At 36.1% G+C, this 20,726-nt stretch overlaps 1 protein-coding gene across 2 annotated transcripts in view; it reads right to left on the reverse strand.

Moving 5' to 3' along the window:
- LOC121917336 (rho-associated protein kinase 1) overlaps positions 1–20,726 on the reverse strand; it is a 100,075-nt gene that overhangs the window by 17,882 nt on the left and 61,467 nt on the right. For both annotated transcript variants that reach the window (XM_042443233.1, XM_042443232.1), the window contains exons 17-29: positions 19,314–19,420; positions 16,033–16,183; positions 13,769–13,929; positions 12,493–12,677; positions 12,278–12,347; positions 11,116–11,210; positions 9,897–10,062; positions 9,164–9,257; positions 7,001–7,089; positions 5,274–5,462; positions 4,058–4,223; positions 1,878–1,948; positions 870–958 (exon numbers count right to left, since the gene is read on the reverse strand). In XM_042443233.1, coding sequence (XP_042299167.1) covers positions 870–958; positions 1,878–1,948; positions 4,058–4,223; positions 5,274–5,462; positions 7,001–7,089; positions 9,164–9,257; positions 9,897–10,062; positions 11,116–11,210; positions 12,278–12,347; positions 12,493–12,677; positions 13,769–13,929; positions 16,033–16,183; positions 19,314–19,420 — 1,633 coding nt within the window. The remainder of the gene's footprint in view (positions 1–869; positions 959–1,877; positions 1,949–4,057; positions 4,224–5,273; positions 5,463–7,000; positions 7,090–9,163; positions 9,258–9,896; positions 10,063–11,115; positions 11,211–12,277; positions 12,348–12,492; positions 12,678–13,768; positions 13,930–16,032; positions 16,184–19,313; positions 19,421–20,726) is intronic.

Genomic DNA, 20,726 nt, shown 5'->3' on the forward strand with positions numbered 1-20,726 from the left:
ATTATTCTAATATTATGGGTTGTGAGTGAGTAACTGCTGTAGAGGCATTTAACCACTGCAGCACCAGGGCACTATAATGCATTTTATTATTTGAAGACTTGTATGATATTATGCTATACCTTTTATTAATGAAGATGCAAACTGACTTTGTAATAAGTTAAAAAATTGAACTGTTAAGATGCTAAGACATGATATACTCGCAGAATCATCTTCTCTTGCTATACTGCACTCAGAAGGAGGGAGGAATTGCCAGACAGCTGTCCAATCTTTCCTGTATGAGGTGGCTTTGGGGCTTTAAAAGGGGGGAGGGGTAGGCATTGTGTGAAGAGGGTGGGAACACCACAGCACCAAAAAGAATATATCTGCACATGTAAAGGACACTTTCATGTGCAGTTGTCCCAACCTGAATTATGACCATAGTTTTTATTTGTGCTTGGCAGGGATTGGATCCAGAGTAGCTTTCACTACAAAAATCAGGCAACAATGTAATCATCCTGAATCCTCTTTTCCACTGCAGCCCCTTTGCTTTCCAAAACAACAAAACAAAACCCTGCTCTGTAGGATTGGATGACCCTCCACTGAATCATGAAAAGGGAACTGAGGAAAAAGATTAATGAAACTGCTGATCTGGATCTAATCCACTGTTTACTGTCTTCGCTCCCATATAAAATTGGGAAATGACAATTGGAAATCTAAGAGAGTCCAGACAAGATATCTACATGATGTGGAAAGTAAGTGCCACAAATCTTAGATTGCTTCATAGTTTGTCTCAAGTTTTCAAATCTATCATTTACAGTCAATATTTCATTTTTTTTCTAGGAAATTATCTTGGTGGTTTGCTATTTCAAATTAATATTAGAATTACGTACTCTATATCTAATACCATAGATGGGTTTGATTGTTCTTTATCCTGTTCATCATTATAGAACAATATCTTTCTGCTGCTTACCACAACATACTGTAAAAAAAAGAAAAAGGAAAGAAATTGTTAATGCACATATTTGCATATGATAAAAGGCAATTCTACCCACTTCCTATTTCTCAGGGTACAAAACCAATTATACAGAAACAGAACACAAATGTTGAGTGTGGCTCAACATTATAAAAAGTTACAGATCTTGTTATCACCTCTCACTCCTCCCCATTACATACAGTACTGGTAGCTTTGATCACATTTCATCCAGGCCTAGCAAACTACAGTTTGTGAGTGAGAAAATAAATAAGGAAAAAAATGGAGAGGGGACTACATAAGCCTAAAGACTGGATGGTTTTTGCATGATTTACAGGTAATTAACTCCATAAAGCTTTTGAAGCTACTTGTATGTGGATATGAGTAGCTTCAAAGGCCTAAGTGTTAATTACTGTAAATCAGGAAAAAATGTCTGCATCTGCACTGCAGAAATAATCCAGTTTTATACCACTTTAAAAGTTATGTCTCAGTGCTATGGAATTTTGGGAATTGCAGTTTGTTGTTGCACCAGAGGTTTTGACAGAGAAAGCTAAATGTCTCACAAAACTACAATTCCCAGAATTACACAGCACTGAGCCATAGTTAAAATGGTGTCAAAACGGATTATTTCTGCAATATGGATGCAGCCTATGTAATACAAATTGATTTCCTTCTTAGTTTAATAAAGTAAGATTAGACTATAATACTTTTCTTGAATATATTAATTTCTTGTTTGAAATTTGTTTTACTGATGTGGTAGCATTTTAATTTTAAATGTATAAATGTATGTATTCTGCATAGTGTGAACCAAATATTGTCCACCACTATTGTAAATAAATATATTTACAATAGTGGTGGACAATATTTGGTTTTACTATTAATAATTAATATATGGGTTGTGCAAAAAGAAAATAGGATTCTTAAATACCTGCTTCTTCCACCCATGACGCTTTATATTTCCCTTGTTTGGTATTGAAAGCCAGCCCTCCATTCTTGATTCTATTTTTTAAAAAGCAAAACAAAAAATAAATATATATTAGCTGTCATTTTACTTACATAAAATTAACAGAGAAAAAAAAGAATATCATGCAGCCATCAGTGATTACCAAACAGTACGACAAGCCAGGAGTAAGAAGCACAACTAAACAAAAAAAGGACTGAAGCATTTTCATGCTTTGTCACAAATTCATTTACTATGTCAAAACAACGACTACAGGTTGAACAGCAAATAATTTTGTAAGTGTAATATCTAATACTGTTTCAACTAGTATGTTTTGAAACAGTCAGACAGGACTTCAGTCTGAAAACTGTGTTGCAACATAAAAGGTACTATTACTAAGATTTTTTTAAATAATCAAAATCTTATTAAGCACTGGATGAGGGGCAGATGAAGTACTTTGCATAAATATATAGTCATTGAAAGCCACAGTTCACAAGAAATGAAGGAAGCAGGAGAAAAAGGAAAAAGTACCCACTTGTCCCATTACTCACATAAGATAAGAACAGAAGAGAAATAAATAAGGAATGCTAGAAGAATCAGCTAAATATAAAGAATAAGAGAGAAGTAGTTTATTCAGTTTTCAAATTACAGTTTTGGGGTTTATGAAAACAATTATATATAATCACTACAAAGACAAAAATTACCTGCATACTTCATAAAAAATTGATGCTTACAATGCCAAACTACATCATGCTTAACTCCAAAATGCTCAGATTCTTTTATCTGGGGACAATTTGTCACATGTGCCTGGTATGAATTGCTGACTAAAGAAAAATAACTGGCTCAAAGCGGAATGAAGAATGAATAGCTAAAACCATTATATGCACCAATTTCCATACATTTTGAATTTAATAAAAGTTGCCCACTATGATCTCCTGAAGGGGAGGGGAAGCAGCAGGTAAGACTTAAAAGTTGCTTCTTTAAAGTCTATAATCCAATGTAAAACCTATTATGAAGAGAACAAGGCTGGTGGAGGAAGAAGAGGGACTTAACCTCTAAGGTAGCAACACTAAGCACATTTTCCTAGGAGCAAGCATCATGGAACTTAATGAGACTTACTTCTGAGGAAATGTGGGATTGTATTCAATCTTAAAACTATTGTTAGAATTAAGAAATTATTAGGTAATCGATCTCATTTTTTCTTCCATAAAAACTATTTTGGTTTTAATATGGTTACACCAGAGGAAAGCAAACTGTACTTCCAGGAAACCAGGTACAGACCTCCCCATGGCAAATCATACTTCTGGGAGCATGGTTTGCCATGGGGGTAAAAATGAGGTGACAAGGAGAAAATGAACTGGAAGTCCTAAGGCAGTTTTTAGAAACTGGAAGTGACCAGCCAAGGCTAAGAAATAGAGATTTTATTTTTTGTTAGTGTAGCATTGCTAGATGTTAAGAAAGATAGATTTCATATAGCAAAGCAGAATATTAATGGCCCAGCTTTGCCATTTTATACCTTCAAATATATATGGAATTTAAGTTTGCAGTGATCTATACAACAATATATAGGATGCATCTGCACTGCAGAAATAATCCAGGTTGACACCACTTTAACTGCCATAGCTCAATGTCATGGAATTCTGGGAATTGTAGTTTGTTGTAGCACCTGAGAAGGCTAAATGTCTCAAAAAACTACAGTTCTCACAATTCCATAGCATTGAGCCAGGGCAGTTAAAGTGATGTCAAACTGGATTCTTTTTGTAGTGTGGATGCAGTCATCATCTACAAATAATAATAATAAAACAGTGATGAGACTGTGGAGGGCAATTTTTTTTTGTTTAGTACATAAAAAGTCAATAAAAAGCTTTACTATAAGATTAAATTATTAAAAAAAAAGCTTTTAAATTTACTCTATATGAATGCATAGAATTTCACAGCCTGTTTCAGATACAAATCTTAAACTGCTTGAATTTACTATAAGAAAAGAGAAAATGTTTTTCCTGTAGCTATTACTGTATCTGAAACAGAAATAAAGCCCTGAGAGTAAGATATAAAATTGTTTGAATAATCATTGTAAGCCTTGAGTCCCAATCTGGGGAAGGGGCAGGATAATAATAATAATAATAATAATAATAATAATAATAATAATAATACAGGGAACCTCTTACCTACAACATTTCCATCAGTCTCATCTGGCTGAAGGCTAGCAACACTAGTAGAATCCATGCCTTGCTGTAGGTCTAAAATTTTACTACGCAGTTGCTCTATATCACTCTCCTTACTATCCAGCTGCATCTGAAGTTCATTCCTGTATGTAGATTCTTCCACAAGTTGCTAAAGTGGGTAGAAAATATAGAGCATGAAATCAGAAGAAGGATCTTTCTGCAAAACTCTAGAATAACAATTCACTACATTGGAGGTTAAACCTTATGCCATCAAATCAGAGGTAGAAGTCAGGAGACTTCAAATCCTCCCTTCATTTTCATTCATTAACCTTGCCTGAATAGCTATACACTCATCCCTCCATATTTGTGGCTTTGATATTTGCTGATTTGATTATTCACAGATTTGATTAATATGTTCTCTCTAGGAATATCTAGGTCTTCCAGTGCAACTCTATGGTCAACTTTAACTAAAAGTTGCACTGAAAGATCCAGAGATTCCTAGAGGGAATACTCTACTAGGCATTTGTAGCTCCTGTACTGCAGTTCTATGGTCAGTGTCTATCAGACGTTGACCACAGAGTTGCACTGGGAGACATAGAGATTCCTAGAGGTGTCCTCTCAGGTAAAAACATGGTGTTTTTGTTATTTGTGGTTTTTCCATATTCACGGGGGTCTTGTGCCCCTAACTCTAGCAAATATAGAGGGACACGTGTATTAGCTTCAGAATAGAATTTAGACAGTAATAGATTACAGCAAAATCTCCCCCATTAGGAAAGATGTGCCTATTACTGCCTATGTTTTTCAGTAACATAATTAAGGAGGAGATGGATTACTCTTCTGTACCTTTGCTGAATGACTTTTGATAGTAAGTACCAACACTCTATTCTCTGATTGATCCAGAGGAGCAAGCCACAACAATGTGAGATGTACCAGTCTAGTTACCCTAGGGCATTATGGGTTCTTCTTAGCAAGATTTTTTCAGGAGAGTATCAGATCACCTGCCACCAGGCTACTTTGTGCGTAGGAAGATCATGGTCCTATTATCTGATCACACACTATGTTGCTGAACATCTCTTTAGCTAAATCATATAGCTTACAATGACAGAAGAATGGAATCTTTAACATATTTTAATTCTCGAGTGTATGTTATCTTTTACAAATGCTACTACTGAATATTGAAAATATACTGAACATTAAAACAAAGTGAACAAATTCTTACCGCTTGCATTTCATTAACTTCTTTCTGATATTTTATTACCATCTGATTAAATTTCTCCTTCTCTTGGTTAAGCTCCAACTGTAACTTTCGGTTTTCCTTCTCCTTTTTCTTGAAATCTTGCATGTTCACTTTCTTTCTATCTAGTTTAAAATCTTTTCGATTCATTATCTCAGCCAATTTGTTGACAGCCTATTGAACATCAAACAAATACAAACAAACTTGAATATTCAGTGGCTTATTCACACAATTGTGTAGCATTGAAGAATTTAATTTTTCATAATTCCAGATAACAAGCAGATAATAATTTACAACTGGAATACCTTGTAGAATGCACCAGATACATGCTGCTTTTGAGATTATCTACAGCTCTCCCCTTGGAAACAATTTTAAATATCAACACCATTTTATTCTTCTTTGCAAAGTAAAAATTTCACAAAACATAATCAATGAGTGAAAATGGGATAAGATAATGGGATAAGATAAATGCAGACCATTATAATTAGAATTATTTACAAGGGGAAGGTTGATACAAAACAATATATTATTTGCCACAGATTTGGAAGTCACGATTTTATTTTTTTGTACATGTGTTTTCTGTGTATGTCTGTAACAGTGTTTGTTTGTGTATGTTTTAATATATATTTCAAATAAAGAATTTAAAAAAGAAAAAAAGAAGATGGGATATGTTAAGTCAACATGAAATATTATTTTATGTACATAAGCCATTTTAACCCAAAAGAATAATCTGGAGCTATGTAAGAAAGTAATGTTTTGCACTGCCCTTATACTCAAAAAAGCCTTATTTTTACTTTGTCATGAAGCAGCCAGCAAAATGCTACCCAGAAAGTTTTATCTAAACTCTTATTTGCACATTTTTTCCTGGGCAAAGATCTGTAAAAGGGGCACTTATGAGCTATAAGAGTATTCGGATTGCCAGTTTTCATACTGGAACTTAAATAAGTTGAGGGCAGGTTCTGGGACCAAAATTATGGATTTTGATATGACCCATGGATAAGTCGAGGGTAAAACTTAGGAGCATCTAACAAAGGATGTAAAGGACAAAGCAAAGGAAAAGAATGCCAAAGAATTTACAAAATTCCAGCAGGCATAACTGTTTGTGCTTATACTAAAGGCTGGATGGATGAGAAAATAGAGGGGGCTCAATGATTCCAGGACAGATGACACTTGCCTTTCACCAGGAGATGGTTCTTTTTTTTTAAACGAGAGTTAAAGTACAGTACCAACATTGACCCATAGATAATTCGACAGTTTTTTTTGGGGGGGGGGGGTCAATTTTTTTTACCTACATTTCTAGGCTTTTACATGAGTATATACAGTAGTGTATTTGATATTTTATGTTTGTATTGTTTTATTCGGAATTATGTCATATAATTGTGATTTTTATTATTTTGGAATCAATTTCAACCTTCTTAAAAAGCAGAATATAAATTGTTAAATGTCAAACCTTAATATTTTGTTTGGTCAAAATGTATGTATGCATGTATTTAAATAATTAATCACAAATAAATAAAGCATGTTATGGAACTGTGGTGGAGAATAATGGAGAAAAAGCTGCATATCAGTTGTTTTACATCAGCAATGGCTTTTTCTGCTACTTTAACAACACTAGTAAAAACAATGGAGCTTCAACAGCAACAAGAAAATGACAGTTACAAAGGAAGACTGATGTAGGACTTCAACAAAGAATCAAAAGAAAAGTTAAATACCTGTGTTTTAAGAGTTCTTTCATTGCTCAGGTTCTTTTCATACTGCATTTTAAGGATGTTGATTTCTTCTTCTTTCTTCACTTTATAATCTGTGAAGAAGAAGAAGAAGAAGAAGAAGAAGAAGAAGAATTAAAGCCATGTAGCATTTTCAGAAAACAAAATCAGCTGCCAACTGTATAGTTGCATTTCCTAGTCAAGTATACATAAAATAATTAAAATAACACTATCACAAGCCTATGTCACTGCAGATTTAATCTAGAGTAAATTAGAGGTCTAGCTCTTCTCTTAATGCTTTGCAAATAACAGCAGTGGCTCAATTAATGTATCACATTAAATTTAGGCTAAAGAAGTGTGAGTATAGTTTGTCATGTTGCCCATGTTTTAAAACAACTGTCTACAATAAGCATCCATAATGAGGGTTTGAAGCAGGTTTGCAAACTTGTATTTCTTCTTCAGTTTGAAAAAGTTTATATCTCCATTGTCCACTAAGGTGTTTCACAGAAAACAAGTTCAATGAATTTAACAACACACCAGAGATTAAAATAAAAGTGCTAGGGGGGAAAAAAACCATAAGCTTGCATGATGTATTTTATGCATTCTAGTCGGCCCATAAAGATATGGTGGAAAATAAAGTCAGCTAATTCCAACGTTGTACTAGCACTAGTGGTGGCACTTTCTTCCCTTCTCCTCTGCAGTATTCTGAAGTTCTGCTTTGTTTTTCCTGCCCTCTAGAACAGATTTCAGGGCATATGGGAACTGCAGAGTGAAAGGAAATGATTCCCCTTTGATTCCACTGGGGAAAGAAGCTTTTGCTCAAAGAGATACTGTATTCTGTTGAATCCTGTCTTCTACATTTTATGCAAAACATGGGGTAATACCCAACATGTAGAAATTCTACAGGTAGTATCTCTACCTGATTTTGGGGACTTTTGTCCTCTTAGATCCCCTCCCAACAAGCCTATTCCCATTCTGATCAGTAACATTTTGGGGATTTTTGAAGTCAGCTAGGGATGTAGGAGGCAAGGTAGTCAGTTTCAACCAATTCCTTTCTACCAAAGTGAAATCAGATGTCAAGCACTGACTGTTCCATGTGTAAAAGAAGCTAGAAGAAACCACTCTTGTTTTTAGATGGTGGATAAAAGCCAATGCAGAGTTTAGGAATCAACTAATTCAGTTATTAACTTGTTGAGTTTTTTCCTACTGTAGATTTCCTGATTAATGCTGAACTGAATCCTCTACTTTAAAATGAACAGTATGTAGTATACATGTTTACAAGTATGAGAGAGGTAGAAAGAAGACAGGAGAGACAGATTAGACACCAATGCTAATTAAACAGGTTGTAAAATAAGATCCCATAGGATAGCCTGTCCCAACCTGGTAATATCCAAATGTGTGGAATTCTCACCAACCCAAGGCAATAACTGTATTATCATCTTTGAAGTCCATGTGAGGGGAGAGAAGTCTATGCTAGGGGAAAAGAAACTTTAAAATGACATAAAGAGCACTTTTGAATATACAGTGGTACCTCGGGATACGAAATACCCAGGTTACGAAATTTTCGGGATACGAAAAAATCCCATAGGGAATTATTGTTCCGGGTTACGAATGTTTTTTCAGGTTACGAAAAAACTTTTGGTGCTTTTCGGCGCTATTTTACACGGAATCGCGGCTTTTCCCCATTAGCGCCTATGGCAATTCGGCTTACGAAGGCTTTTCGGGTTACGAAAGCGGCCGCGGAACGAATTAATTTCGTAACCCGAGGCACCACTGTACCAATAACAAAATGTATCCCTAGATTCAACAAAGAATATCTTCATGCCATCTTCTGTAAATCTCATGATTGGTCCTGGACACTAACATTTTAAGGACCAAATTATGAATGACTTGAATAATTAAGCAATTTTAAGTATGAAATATACTTAATGGCAATTAATTAATCATCCAATTTCTAATATTAAATGTTGATGAATTAATTTATAGTGCTTTTCCATTCATGAAACAAAGCCTATTAACAAAGCAACTCCTCAAAATCTCCAAAACGTCAAACTGTTTTAAACTGTATATCCAAGCACACTGAAAAAAATATAACACTTAATGTGTAAAAAGAAAAAAAAATTAAGCAAGGTAATCATCTTTCTTGATTATTGCTGAAACATGGCATACCTTCCTCCAGTTTCTTAATCTTTTCATTTAGCTCAGAATTTTCTTTTGTTAGAAATGCCACATCTTTGGTTAAAGTATTATTTGTTTCTTCAAGCTAAAAAAGAGAGAAAGAAAGTCTTTCTTAAATCACTGACATTAGGAAGTAATTTTAAAATGTATTTCAGTAATGTGTATAAAATAGAACCTGAAATATGTTTCTGATGCTATCTGTTAGAGTCATTTTTCATAAAAGATCAATCTCCTCTGCTCTGAGGTACAGAATACAATACAGAGGTATTGCTCTGAGGTGCAGAATAGGCAAATGTAACCATCCAACCAACAGCAATTTATTGTCCCAAAATTTGCTATCTTCCAATGGTTAGACTAGCATCTACAAGTGTTTTGTTACCAACTACACTCAAGGCAATGTTTAATTAGGCAAAGACATTTTGTCTTTGCACCATCATATTCATCCAGTGATACCAAAGGCAAGGGAGCACTGACACTTATGTACAAGCCCCCTAAGGTGAACGGATTCTCCTATCACTTCACTGAAGGAACAAATCTGTACATGTATTCCTTGTGTGCATGCATCACAGAAATAAGCAGAGATTCCTGAGTGTGTATATTGCACAACAAGCATCTCTGGCTTAATATTATAAAGCAGTGAAAAATAAAATAAACCAAATCAAATCATGTGCTGCTTTTCCTACAATGAAGTAGCTTTTAACACTTCTATCACAAAATAACTTACCCGGCCTACAATATTGTCCTTATCTGCAATTTCTTGTCTATTTCGTGATGCTGCCTTCTTGCTCTCCTGAGTTAATTCAAAATACTGCTCTTCAAGGAGAGCTCGAGCCAACTGCTCAGATTCAGCTTTTGTTTCAGCCAGATCTAGCTGTGCAGCAAGAGTTTCCCTATAACACAAAGATAATATTTTAGTGGTTACAGCACTAACTAGATCAGGCTTGAATTCAATTACTTGCTCAGCTATGAAGATCAATGGCCAACTGTGGCTTGGGGGAGTGAAAAGCAACCAAAATCTACACTTGAAAGCTATTTCAATGGTTTTGTGAGGTTTGAGCCACTCCAATCCAAACAATGCGGAGGGTTCTCAGGAAGTCCTGGAGTTGGGGGCCACATGCACCATGTGTGCTGCCATTTCCATACCTTCTACTATGTTTGTGAGAAATATGAAACAGAAATCCCTCTTTAATTAGAAAAGGGGTCACAAAGTATGAAAAGGATAAGGAAATCTGCTACTTTTTGTATACTGTGGGATGGAATAAATTTGTTACTTCTGTGGTAGAATATGACTAGAATATCATTTATTCTATTATTTGTTTCTGTAGCCTCTACAGAAACAGAGAACAGGACCCGGAACAATGGATGCAAGCTACAGGAAAAGAGATTCCACCTGAACATTAGGAGGAACTTCCTGACAGTAAGGGCTGTTCGACAGTGGAATGCACTCCATCGGAGGGTGATAGAGTCTCCTTCCTTGGAGGTCTTTAAACAGAGGCTGGATGGCCATCTGTCAGGGATGCTTTGATTTGGATTTCCTGCATGGCAGGGGGTTGGACTGGATGGCCCTAGTGGTCTCTTCCAACTCTATGATTCTATGATTCTACCATCTAATTGGATATGTATTTTCTTATGTGTGTTCTAGGAGACATCTTTTAAAAACAAGTCAGCTATTCCATGCTATAGGGTGTCACTACATTTTAGAAACACTATTTTGTTCTTCCTAGTATCTTGCAAGTATGTATTTTTAACATGAGGTCAAACATTCATTTCTTATTCAAAAGGGTTTGTTTTTTCTGTTGCAAATTTAAGGCAAAGTTAGTTTCAAAATTACATATTTGAAAATCAGTTTTCTCTCAAAGGAAGAAACTCTATGTTTTCACTGAAATCAATGGAGTCCAGAAGGGCTCAACATTAAAGGGACTGTGACCACAAGAATGACTTACTTTTCATTTTGTAATTCTTGTATTTTCTTTTGAGTTTCTTTATTTTTTTCCTCAATTTCTTCTTTAAGTTCTTTAACTTGAGTTTTGTAAAGCGTCTGCAAAAGAAAAAAAAAATAAACCCAAATACTGTGCTTGAAAATATCTAATAATTTTGAATTCCTTTGTAACTATACTATACATATATATGTGCATATATAATAAAAATAATGGCATGGAATGTCTACATTCTGTACATTCTGCACAAAGCATTCCAGTTACAGGCACTTTTTCAAAGATGTTTACAATTTCAAAAATGTTGTCAATGCAATTACATCAAAATGTCAATAAAAACAGTGTAAAATAAAGCTAGCAGCAGACATTAAAAAATTGCTCGACAAAAGCCAAATAAAATAATAATGTTTTTATGAAGTGAGTCCCCCATATTATTTCATGGATGTCTTTATTTGTCCAAGTGCAGGCAGGGGAGTGAGAGGGGAAGAGAGGGACAACATAGCAGCAAGGTGATCTGTAGTGGTTAAAAGGCTGGGCTTTTCTTCTGATTGATGCCACTTGTTGAGGGGGACCTGGCCAGTTGGCTGGGGGTATGTAACTAGCTGTGGGTCAAGACAGTCACTATATACAAGACAGTGGTATGTATCACTGAGGTCTGTTTGTTGTTATGTGTCTTCAAGTTATTTTTAATTTATAGCAATCCTAAAGTGACCCAATCACATAGGCTTTTTTTGTTCGCAAGATTTGTTCAAATAGGTTTGCCTTTGCCTTTCTCTGAGGCTGAGAGAATATAACTTGTCTCCTCTTCCAGGGGGTTTCCATTGCCGAGCAGGGATTCATTGTTCTCCAGTCTTGTAGTCCAATGCTCAAATGACTACACCGTGCTGGCATCACTGAGGTCTATACCTGGGTGATATAAAATGGACCCTGTTTGGGAAGAAGGACAACGTGGGCACTGTCTTCTCAGTTAGAGCTCTGATGAGCACTGCTGCAGGGAATAGCAACAGCAGAAGCCAAGAAAAGATGAAATTATGGCCTTGCTGTAATCATGAAGGGAAAATGTAGTCTTTGAACAGGCATATTGCTAAGGACTCATCTTTTGTGCAGGTTTGTAAGATAGAATTATCATTTTAAAGATATTTTTATAATAAATATGTAAGGGAAAGCTTACAGAAAAATACTGTTCAGCTTCAAGTTGATCTTGTAATTCACGCATCTGGCCTTCATTCCCTCTGTACTGCCTTTGAAAGAAGAAGACAGGTAACAACACTCTGTATTTTACCAAAAATATGTTTATCATGTACTGACGTAATTTTCACAGAGAAGAACATTCACAAGTCTTTGAAGAATATAGGATGATTAACTTATTTTAATCTCAATACTTACTTAGCCAATTGAGCCAAATCAAATTCTGCTAATCTTTTTGCTTCCAACAATGTGTTGATCTCCTGTTTAAGCTGTTTCTCCGACCCCTTTAAGCTATCGGCCTCTATAGCATGCATTTTCAGTTCATTCTGTGTCATCACTCTCTTATTTATCTCATGCTCCAGCTGAAGTGTCAGATTCTTAACCTAATCACACAATAAACTATTTTAGCAAAGAAATAGGCTTTTAAATGCCTAAATAACATATCAATATTTCATATATGTAAAATACCTCTTTAAACATAAAACTTAGGAAAATATGCAGGATAAAATTATAGTTGATATCTGAAGTTCTACTAATGTCAAGGGAGATTTTTAAACCTTTTCTCATATTGAAAGGTGTTTCTGAAAAATCCTTTCCATTTCAAAAGCAGGAATTAGGGACATACAATTCAAACCCCACCTGTAAATTGTTTTATGCCTGTATAACTCATTGTGTGGTTCTTTTAGCTCTGACCAACATCTCCACAGAGAATAGAATGTTCATGTGATTAGCCACATACGAACCCTCCTTATTAAGCAACTAATTTTTCTGTTCTACAGCTGAAAGATTTGAGAAGTTTGTAGTGATCCTTGCACACTTGTCAATGGATTTCAGTTTTGTAACAAAACTTTCCAATACAAAATGCACTGCATATGAAATTCAAATTGCATTGTTAAGAAAAGTATTTTGGATTGCTACATTAATTTTTTGAACAATGAATTCAAAATCATGTTATTTGACTTTGTAGCTGACATGCAAAAAGAGGGGAATTTTACCTCCACAGAATCTAATCAACTGATTTGACATGTGGTGCTGGGGAAGAGTCCTTTGTATACCATGTACTGCTAAAAAGACAAATAAATGGGTCCTACAGCAAATCAAGCCTGAACTCTTCCTAGAAGCCAGGATGACTAAACTGAAATTGTTTACTTTGGACATATCACAAGAGGAACTGACTCACTAGAAAAGACAATAATGCTTGGTAAGGTAATAGGGGCAGTAGGAAAAGTGTAAGACCGTATTACAGATGTATAGACTCAAGCAGACTCAGGGTAGGACCCTGAGTCTGCAACTGTCCAAGCAGGGCAGTTGACGATGGGATAGCTTGGAGGTTTCTCATTCATGGGGTCACCATGAGTCAAAGTCAATTTGATTGCAGTGAACAACATATAAAAATAAAGAAAATTATTTGTAAAGCACCTTAAAATTATGTTCATTCAGGCACAGAAAGTGATTAAAGTGCACTTTTTATTACCTCATCTTCCAGTCTCTCTTTCTGCTCATTAAGATGTTCCAACTTCTGATGAGATTGTTTCAAGTCAAAATCTAGCATGGAACATTGTTTTTCAATCTGAACTATTCGATTTTCTGCTTTTTCTCTTGCTGCTCGCTCTTCTTTCACTTTTTTTTCAATTTCTGAAGAAGATACTACATCTTAGTAAATACCCGTTTTTTAAAAATATATATTATGTTTCTTTGAATGTGAGCACCATAGATTCCAGCAGTATTTTAATTAATTTTTTATTCAATTTGTGTTATGAGGGGAAAAATAGACAATTTAGTAGATTAGCATGACATCAATCATACACAGAAGGAACTTCAACAAAGAACAATTAACAATGGTACAAGACATAGTTTTGCCAACTGAATACAAGAGAATATTCTAAATAAATGCTGAAGTGTCATCATTGGAAGGGGAAATAAGACACAATGTATCTTTCTACAGTTCCACTTGAGCAGTTGGAGGTTGCAGTCGTGGCAAATGACTGTTAATATATTCAATCAATTTTGACCATTCATCATAGGATGTGTCTTTTCTCTTGTGTCTAATACAGTTTCTTATTCTATAGGAGAGTTTCTCCATTAGTCAAGAGTCCCACACTTTTTCCCACCAACTGTCTATTGTTAGATCACCTGATTTCTAACATCTAGCTATTTCTAGATGTGCTGCTTTGAGGAAAAAACAATTAAATTTCTGTTTCAAGTTATTATTAGCATTAGCATAAAGAGATAATAAAAAAGCAGGGCAGAAATGAATAATTTGATCTGTAATGCAAGGTCTAGGACCATAGTCCAGAACTTTTTCACATTGGGACTATCAAGCCACATGTGTTGATATGATCCCCTAGCTCCACAGCTCCTCCAGCAGGATAGTGGGATATTTTTAATCATCCTGGAAAGCTAGACTGGTGTTAAATACCATATGCGGGACCAAGCTGCATCTGATATCTCTAACTTGAGATCTGAGATTCCAGCAGAATTTCACCAGAAATTCCACTCTACAGACTCTGGCCAAATAGGTAGAACAAGCCAGTGAGAGAAGACAGTATGGATTATGAGCAGCCAGCAAAAACTGCCTGAATTCAGATATATGTATTATATAATGTTTTATGCAGCACTGACAGATTTAAATGAAAATTATAATTTAGGCTAGGATAATGATCAAGTATTAGCTAGACCATGTCCTATTAGTTTCTGCCCTTGATGTTAATTTTCACCTGTGTCAGGGAAAGTAAAGCCTGACACCCAAAATTCTTTGCCATAAATGATAAAATGGAATAATTTCATTCCAAAGATTTAGGAAACAGTGGGTCAGATCCTATTTAAAGACTGCAAAATGTAAAATTTCACTAGTGTACTTATGATAGGAACCAGAGATCAAAAGTGAAAAGAGGCCAAGGAATAGACATGAGGAGTTGTTGCTGGACACCTCCTTACATAATGCTGAAACCAGTAATTATGCTGACATAACCACCCAACAATTCTAGCCACAATCTCCTAGGAAATTATGACAAATTATTACATACATTCAAAAGTTAATACAGTGCTCCCTTGCCTTGGGGCTCGTGCCTGTGGCGTGGTGCATGAGCCACAGGTGCATGCACCATTGCTGGTTCCATCCCATGGATTTCAGCATAAGTTGAAAGCTGCGCATAGCGTGCCCGCATATGACCTGGGCACACTGTACTCTATAGAAATTTGCAACTTGATTAGGAACAAAGAGAAATCCTTCTAGATCTATTTACTGCATGATCCTCCTCACCTCCGGTAGCCAATCAGAGGCCTATGGGGGGTCCACATGCAGAAAATGAGAGCAACAGCCTTTCCCTTCTATTCTTCTGAGAAAATACTGATGGCAAACAAAAGCCACCTAAGCTGGTGGACTTCATAGCTTCTTCTTACAGTATATTACACAGTTTAATCTGCACAGTGTCAGAACTTACACTTTTTGTTCCTAGCAATATTTTTCTATTCAAAGACTGTATTGAATAATAATATTAAATAGATTTTTCTCATTTTTGGTACTGTGTATTAAACATTGCACTATAATTGCTTCCATCAGAAGTACATTTGTTTTGCTTCAAAGATTGTATATAGCAGAGAGATATGTAAAGGCATATTTAATTTGTGCCTATTTCCCAAGAACTTATAATACCATTTTAACTGCACATTTATCCCACTGTTATCCAAATGTTGGCATTATTTTAATCACGTATATTCAAAGTAGTAAGAACTTACCACACATTGCAACTGATTTGGCTTCTTCTATTGACTGATGCTTGTCAGTCAACCGGGCTTTATTTATGTTATGCTCATTTATTTCTTGTTCTAAACGCTGTTGTAATATTTTAAGTTTGTAGTTTAGATCTATTTCTAAGTTATTCTTTTCCTGCAAAGTATTTTATAAATAGAAGACAGATTAGGAACAATATAACATACTGAATCTGACAAATGTTCAGATTTCATGACATTCCTCAATGGCTCTTTGTTTTTCCTCTAAGTCATTATGCACTGCACATCAGCTGGTTCATAGTATACAATTTACCACAGCAATGAACTATTATATCCAGTATACATAATCTATAATATTTGTGGTTAAATAAATATTTAAAATGACACTTTGGGTTAAATAAATATTAAAAATGGCATCTTGGGACATGCTGTGAAAGACCATTATAGATGTAGAGAAGGAGACATCTATGGTTGAGTCAAGTGTTCCTGGTGTCCAGGCTAGGCAAGGGATCATGTGAATTCCTTGTTGAAAGCGGTAGGAGCATATCCCTATCTCCTTCCATCAGTTCATTTCCCAAAGTGACACACAGAAAGAAGTAAAGGATACAGTTCCAAGAGAAAATAAAATGAAAGTGAGTGACTGCAATGGGGAGTAAAGATGCTTCCTCCACAGTCAAAAAATGAATGTTCATGGTGGGCCCCAATGTGCCATTCTCTGTCAGCGGTTGGCATTACCTATGGCAGTACCTATGGAAGGATGATGACTGTAAAAACACAACCACCTATAAAACTTTGCCAAGGGCTGCTCAAGCCAAAGTATATTTATCAAGACTATAATGCCTGTTAAAGTTCAAGGGGCTGGACCAAACTGCTGCCTACAAATCTCATCCAGAGATATTAGCAGAGAAGGTTATGGTTCAGACTGACCTTATGGAGTGCAAAATGGCAACAACCCCATGGAATTTAGGTTTGTTCAGACTTTTGTAGGCAATAAAAATGCATGCCTTCAAGCACCTAGTCAGGGTGGAAAGGGAATCCTTGGATCCTGAGAAGTGAGTAAAATGTGAAAAAAGGGAGCACTTCCTTGTAACTGGTGCAACTGAGGCTAGGACAGAGGTATGCCTATGGAGTGTTAGGGTTTAAGTCCCACATCCACCCCTGCTTGTTTGGTCAATATGCTTCCTCTTAAACCAGGGTAGAAAAACGTGCCACGTGATCTCATAGATACTAATCATAGATGATTCACCAGAAGACAAGAAGGTATTCACTACCTGATCTGCATAAATCAATGCTAGGTAAGCTTCTCACTCATATCCCCAGTGCAAACAGCCCAACCCATGCCTGGATGAGGTGCAAAACCTAGGTGAGGAACTAATGGGAACCATCATGGTCTTTCTGAAATCAGAAGAAAGATCTAGACAAAATCCTAAAATGCAAAGTTATACAGCTAAAGTCACAACTGTCAGAGTCACTGTATTTCCCATCACCATTACAGATGTGAGAGCTGGACAGTGAAGAAAGAAGACAGGGGAAAAAATAAACTCATCTGAGATGTGGTCATGGAGAACAGTGCTGAGGATACCATAGAGAGCCAAAAAGATAAACAAATGGGCCCTTGATCAAGCCTAAACTCTCCCTGGAAGCCAAGATGATTAAACTGAGGCTGTCATACTTTGGCTGCATCATGAATAGGCACAATTCATTAGAAGACAATGATGCTAGGAAAGGTAGAAGGAAGTAGAAAGAGAGGAAGATCCAGGCCAGATTGATGGATTCAATCAGGGAGGTCATGGGCCTGAATGTGCAGGACCTGAGCAGAAAGGTTGAGAATAAGGGGGCATGGAGATGTCTTATTCACAGGGTCACCATGAGTCATAGCCGACTCGAGCACAGCTAACAACAAAGGTATTTCTATGACTAGAAAAAGATTGATGGGAAACCTTGCCTTCTAGGACCAATGAAAGGAATGGAAGAAAGGCAGAGTATATTCCAGACTCCAGAGATGGGTGGTGTCCTGAGCCTCTGCCTTTTGAGAATAAAATTGTGAAAAGAAACTCTTTGGCTTTAGTGTTCTCATGGCAAAGAAATAGATCTATTTATAGACCGACAAAGCAGAGTTGCAGCAATAAAATAACTTTGGGATCCAGTCTTCAATCTGCTGGGTCCAGAGTCTGATAACTGAGAAAGTCTGTTTTTTTCTTTTCAGGATCCTCTGAATGTGCTGGGCATAAGAGGCAAAGAATGTAATCTTCTGCCAGGATGAGGGAAGGTACTGGAAATGGGCTTCCCCCTGACTGCTGATATAGCTTTTTTGCTATGTTGCTGTCTGTTCTCAATAATATGTGGGAAGTAGGGAAATGACTGAAATGAAGGTGAATATGTAACTCCAGCTAACTTATATTGGGAGTCATTTCTGTAACTGACTATATTCCTTGGTCTGAAAGGCCCTGATGATGAGATCCCCAGCACAAGAGGCTGGCATCTGTCATGAGCAGAACCATGGGAGGATCTTTTAGGTGAATGCCTTCCATCAGGTTGTGATTTTTTTTTTCCACTAGAGGAAGGAATGCCTCAGAGGTGGATCTTTTCTTCAGTTTCTTAATTAAAGAGCTGGAGAATTAGGTGGTGATTCAATCGTAGCAATGAAAGGAGGGGAGGGGAAGGTATGTGGTTGTTTAGAAAAAAGAACAGCTTCTAGACTAAGTAACATCCCTATCCAAAATTTCATGGACCAACACAGAACTTAACCTACTCAGGATGGCAGAAGTTAACGTATCCATGGAGGGCTCCTTCTCTACTGATTGAGAATGTATGGTTTCCATTTTGTGTTAATAATAGATAGAGTTCTTCACAGCTTTAATCTGAGCCACTTTCCTATTATCTCTCTGTTTGAGCAGGTTGAGTGTGTTAAACTACAAATTAATGGTGATTTAATTCTATGGATTAGGAATGAAAAGACTTTAGGATTGCAACATTTCTTCTGTATTTTATTAGAACCCTGAAGTTCATTCCTCTCAAGTTTTCTTTTGTTTCAGTAAACAACTGGTGATGGTGGGGAGGAGTTGGTTGCTGCTATTATTAGGCACTTGAGAATCAGAAAGCCTTGCTAAACTATTGCAAACCACCCAGAGATTACTGCTCAATTAGAATCTTTTACATTATATATCAATGTGATAAAATCACCTTATCAGTTCCACATGCTATGTATGGATTTTTTTAAAATTATGCTCATTGTTCATATTCAAAATTTTGTTGCAGGAATCAAAGATTTACTTTAGTTATCTTACCTTTTCAGAATGATTAAGCAAGTCCTGGGCCTGTTTTCTTTCTTCTTCTACTCTTTCCAGATTGTTTTTTATACTTCTGATTTCTTCTTGTAACGATGTAATCCGAGCTATGTTAACAAATAAATAATTTTATCCGCCACAGTACTTAAGACACAAAACCAACAATAGAACAAAAATAAAACCCGCAACAAAAAAATCCAGCAGACATAATAATATAAGCATATATGCACAGAAGCAAACTTTCATGTGTATTATTAGCTGGATAAAGAACTACAGTATAAGTGCAAATGGGTGCTATTTATACATTTCCTCTTTGTGGTCCACAAAAAGGCTGCCCATGCAAAACCTCTTTAAAAAGCAGTAAGTAACCTGTCAATTATTCAAAATAAACACTAGGAATGTCAAATTTAGTCCCACTCCCATCTCTCAGTGAACAGAGAATATTCATTTTGTTACTTTTTTTGTTTCTGTTCAAGCTACCTTGGCTTGCAGTACCTATTCACAACTAGGTCAGAGCTTTAGACCAGTACAAAAATATTCGACTACTTTTAACACAGAAATTTCACAGCTACATCTTTTGCTACACTGTGTACATTACACAATACATTCAAATAACATTACAATTATATTATATACCACAAAACTGCTTAATGCTTCCAATGAAGGAACATTTTATAAAGTAAGCTACAAAGGAAAAAAAAATCCTATACTACTTACTTGCACTAAAATATTTAAGGATTCCAAACTTAACTGTGAGCTTTTTTGAAGCAATGATTAAATTGTTTCTATCTCCCTGTGGATTTAATAATTTCTATTTCAGTGGAAGGAACAATCTGTCATCTGTTGGGTTTCCATTTTAAACCTTTTCCACCCCCAAAAGGCAAGCATGTTTTAACTTTTTCATCTGAGCTCTTCAGCAAAGATAAGAGTGCAAGCCCAGTCAGGTGCTTTCTGATGTTAGGCATACGCTACCCCACACCTTCTACACCCCACTTCGCAGGTAGGGGACAGAATGATTAGTACGGTGAAATACATTCATTTTTCTCTTCCTGCTACTTGGAGGGAAGAGAAATAGCTTTTTCTCCCTACTCTGCAGCATACTTCCCACCCCTTAGAATGCACAGTAGATCTTTTGGATGTGTCCTAGGAAACATATCATGAATTTTGTGTATGTTGAGAGAAGAAAGAGCTCTCAAAAATGTGTTATGATCAACTCCTTTTATCCATCTGGTTCTCATCATTCTGTATTGAAAAACATCAGTATCAATAACTCATTTTTTTACCTTCCTCCCTTCCTTTTCTCTAAGACTATGTGCCTGTCATGTCTGGCTCTACAAAGATCTATGATGATTCTTTCCAGTCCCATAAACCTGAACGATATGCGGCAGAGCTCACTGTAAATGCCAAGTCTCT

This window comes from Sceloporus undulatus, unplaced genomic scaffold (assembly GCF_019175285.1).
Source record: "Sceloporus undulatus isolate JIND9_A2432 ecotype Alabama unplaced genomic scaffold, SceUnd_v1.1 scaffold_15, whole genome shotgun sequence".
Lineage (NCBI taxonomy): Eukaryota > Metazoa > Chordata > Lepidosauria > Squamata > Phrynosomatidae > Sceloporus > Sceloporus undulatus.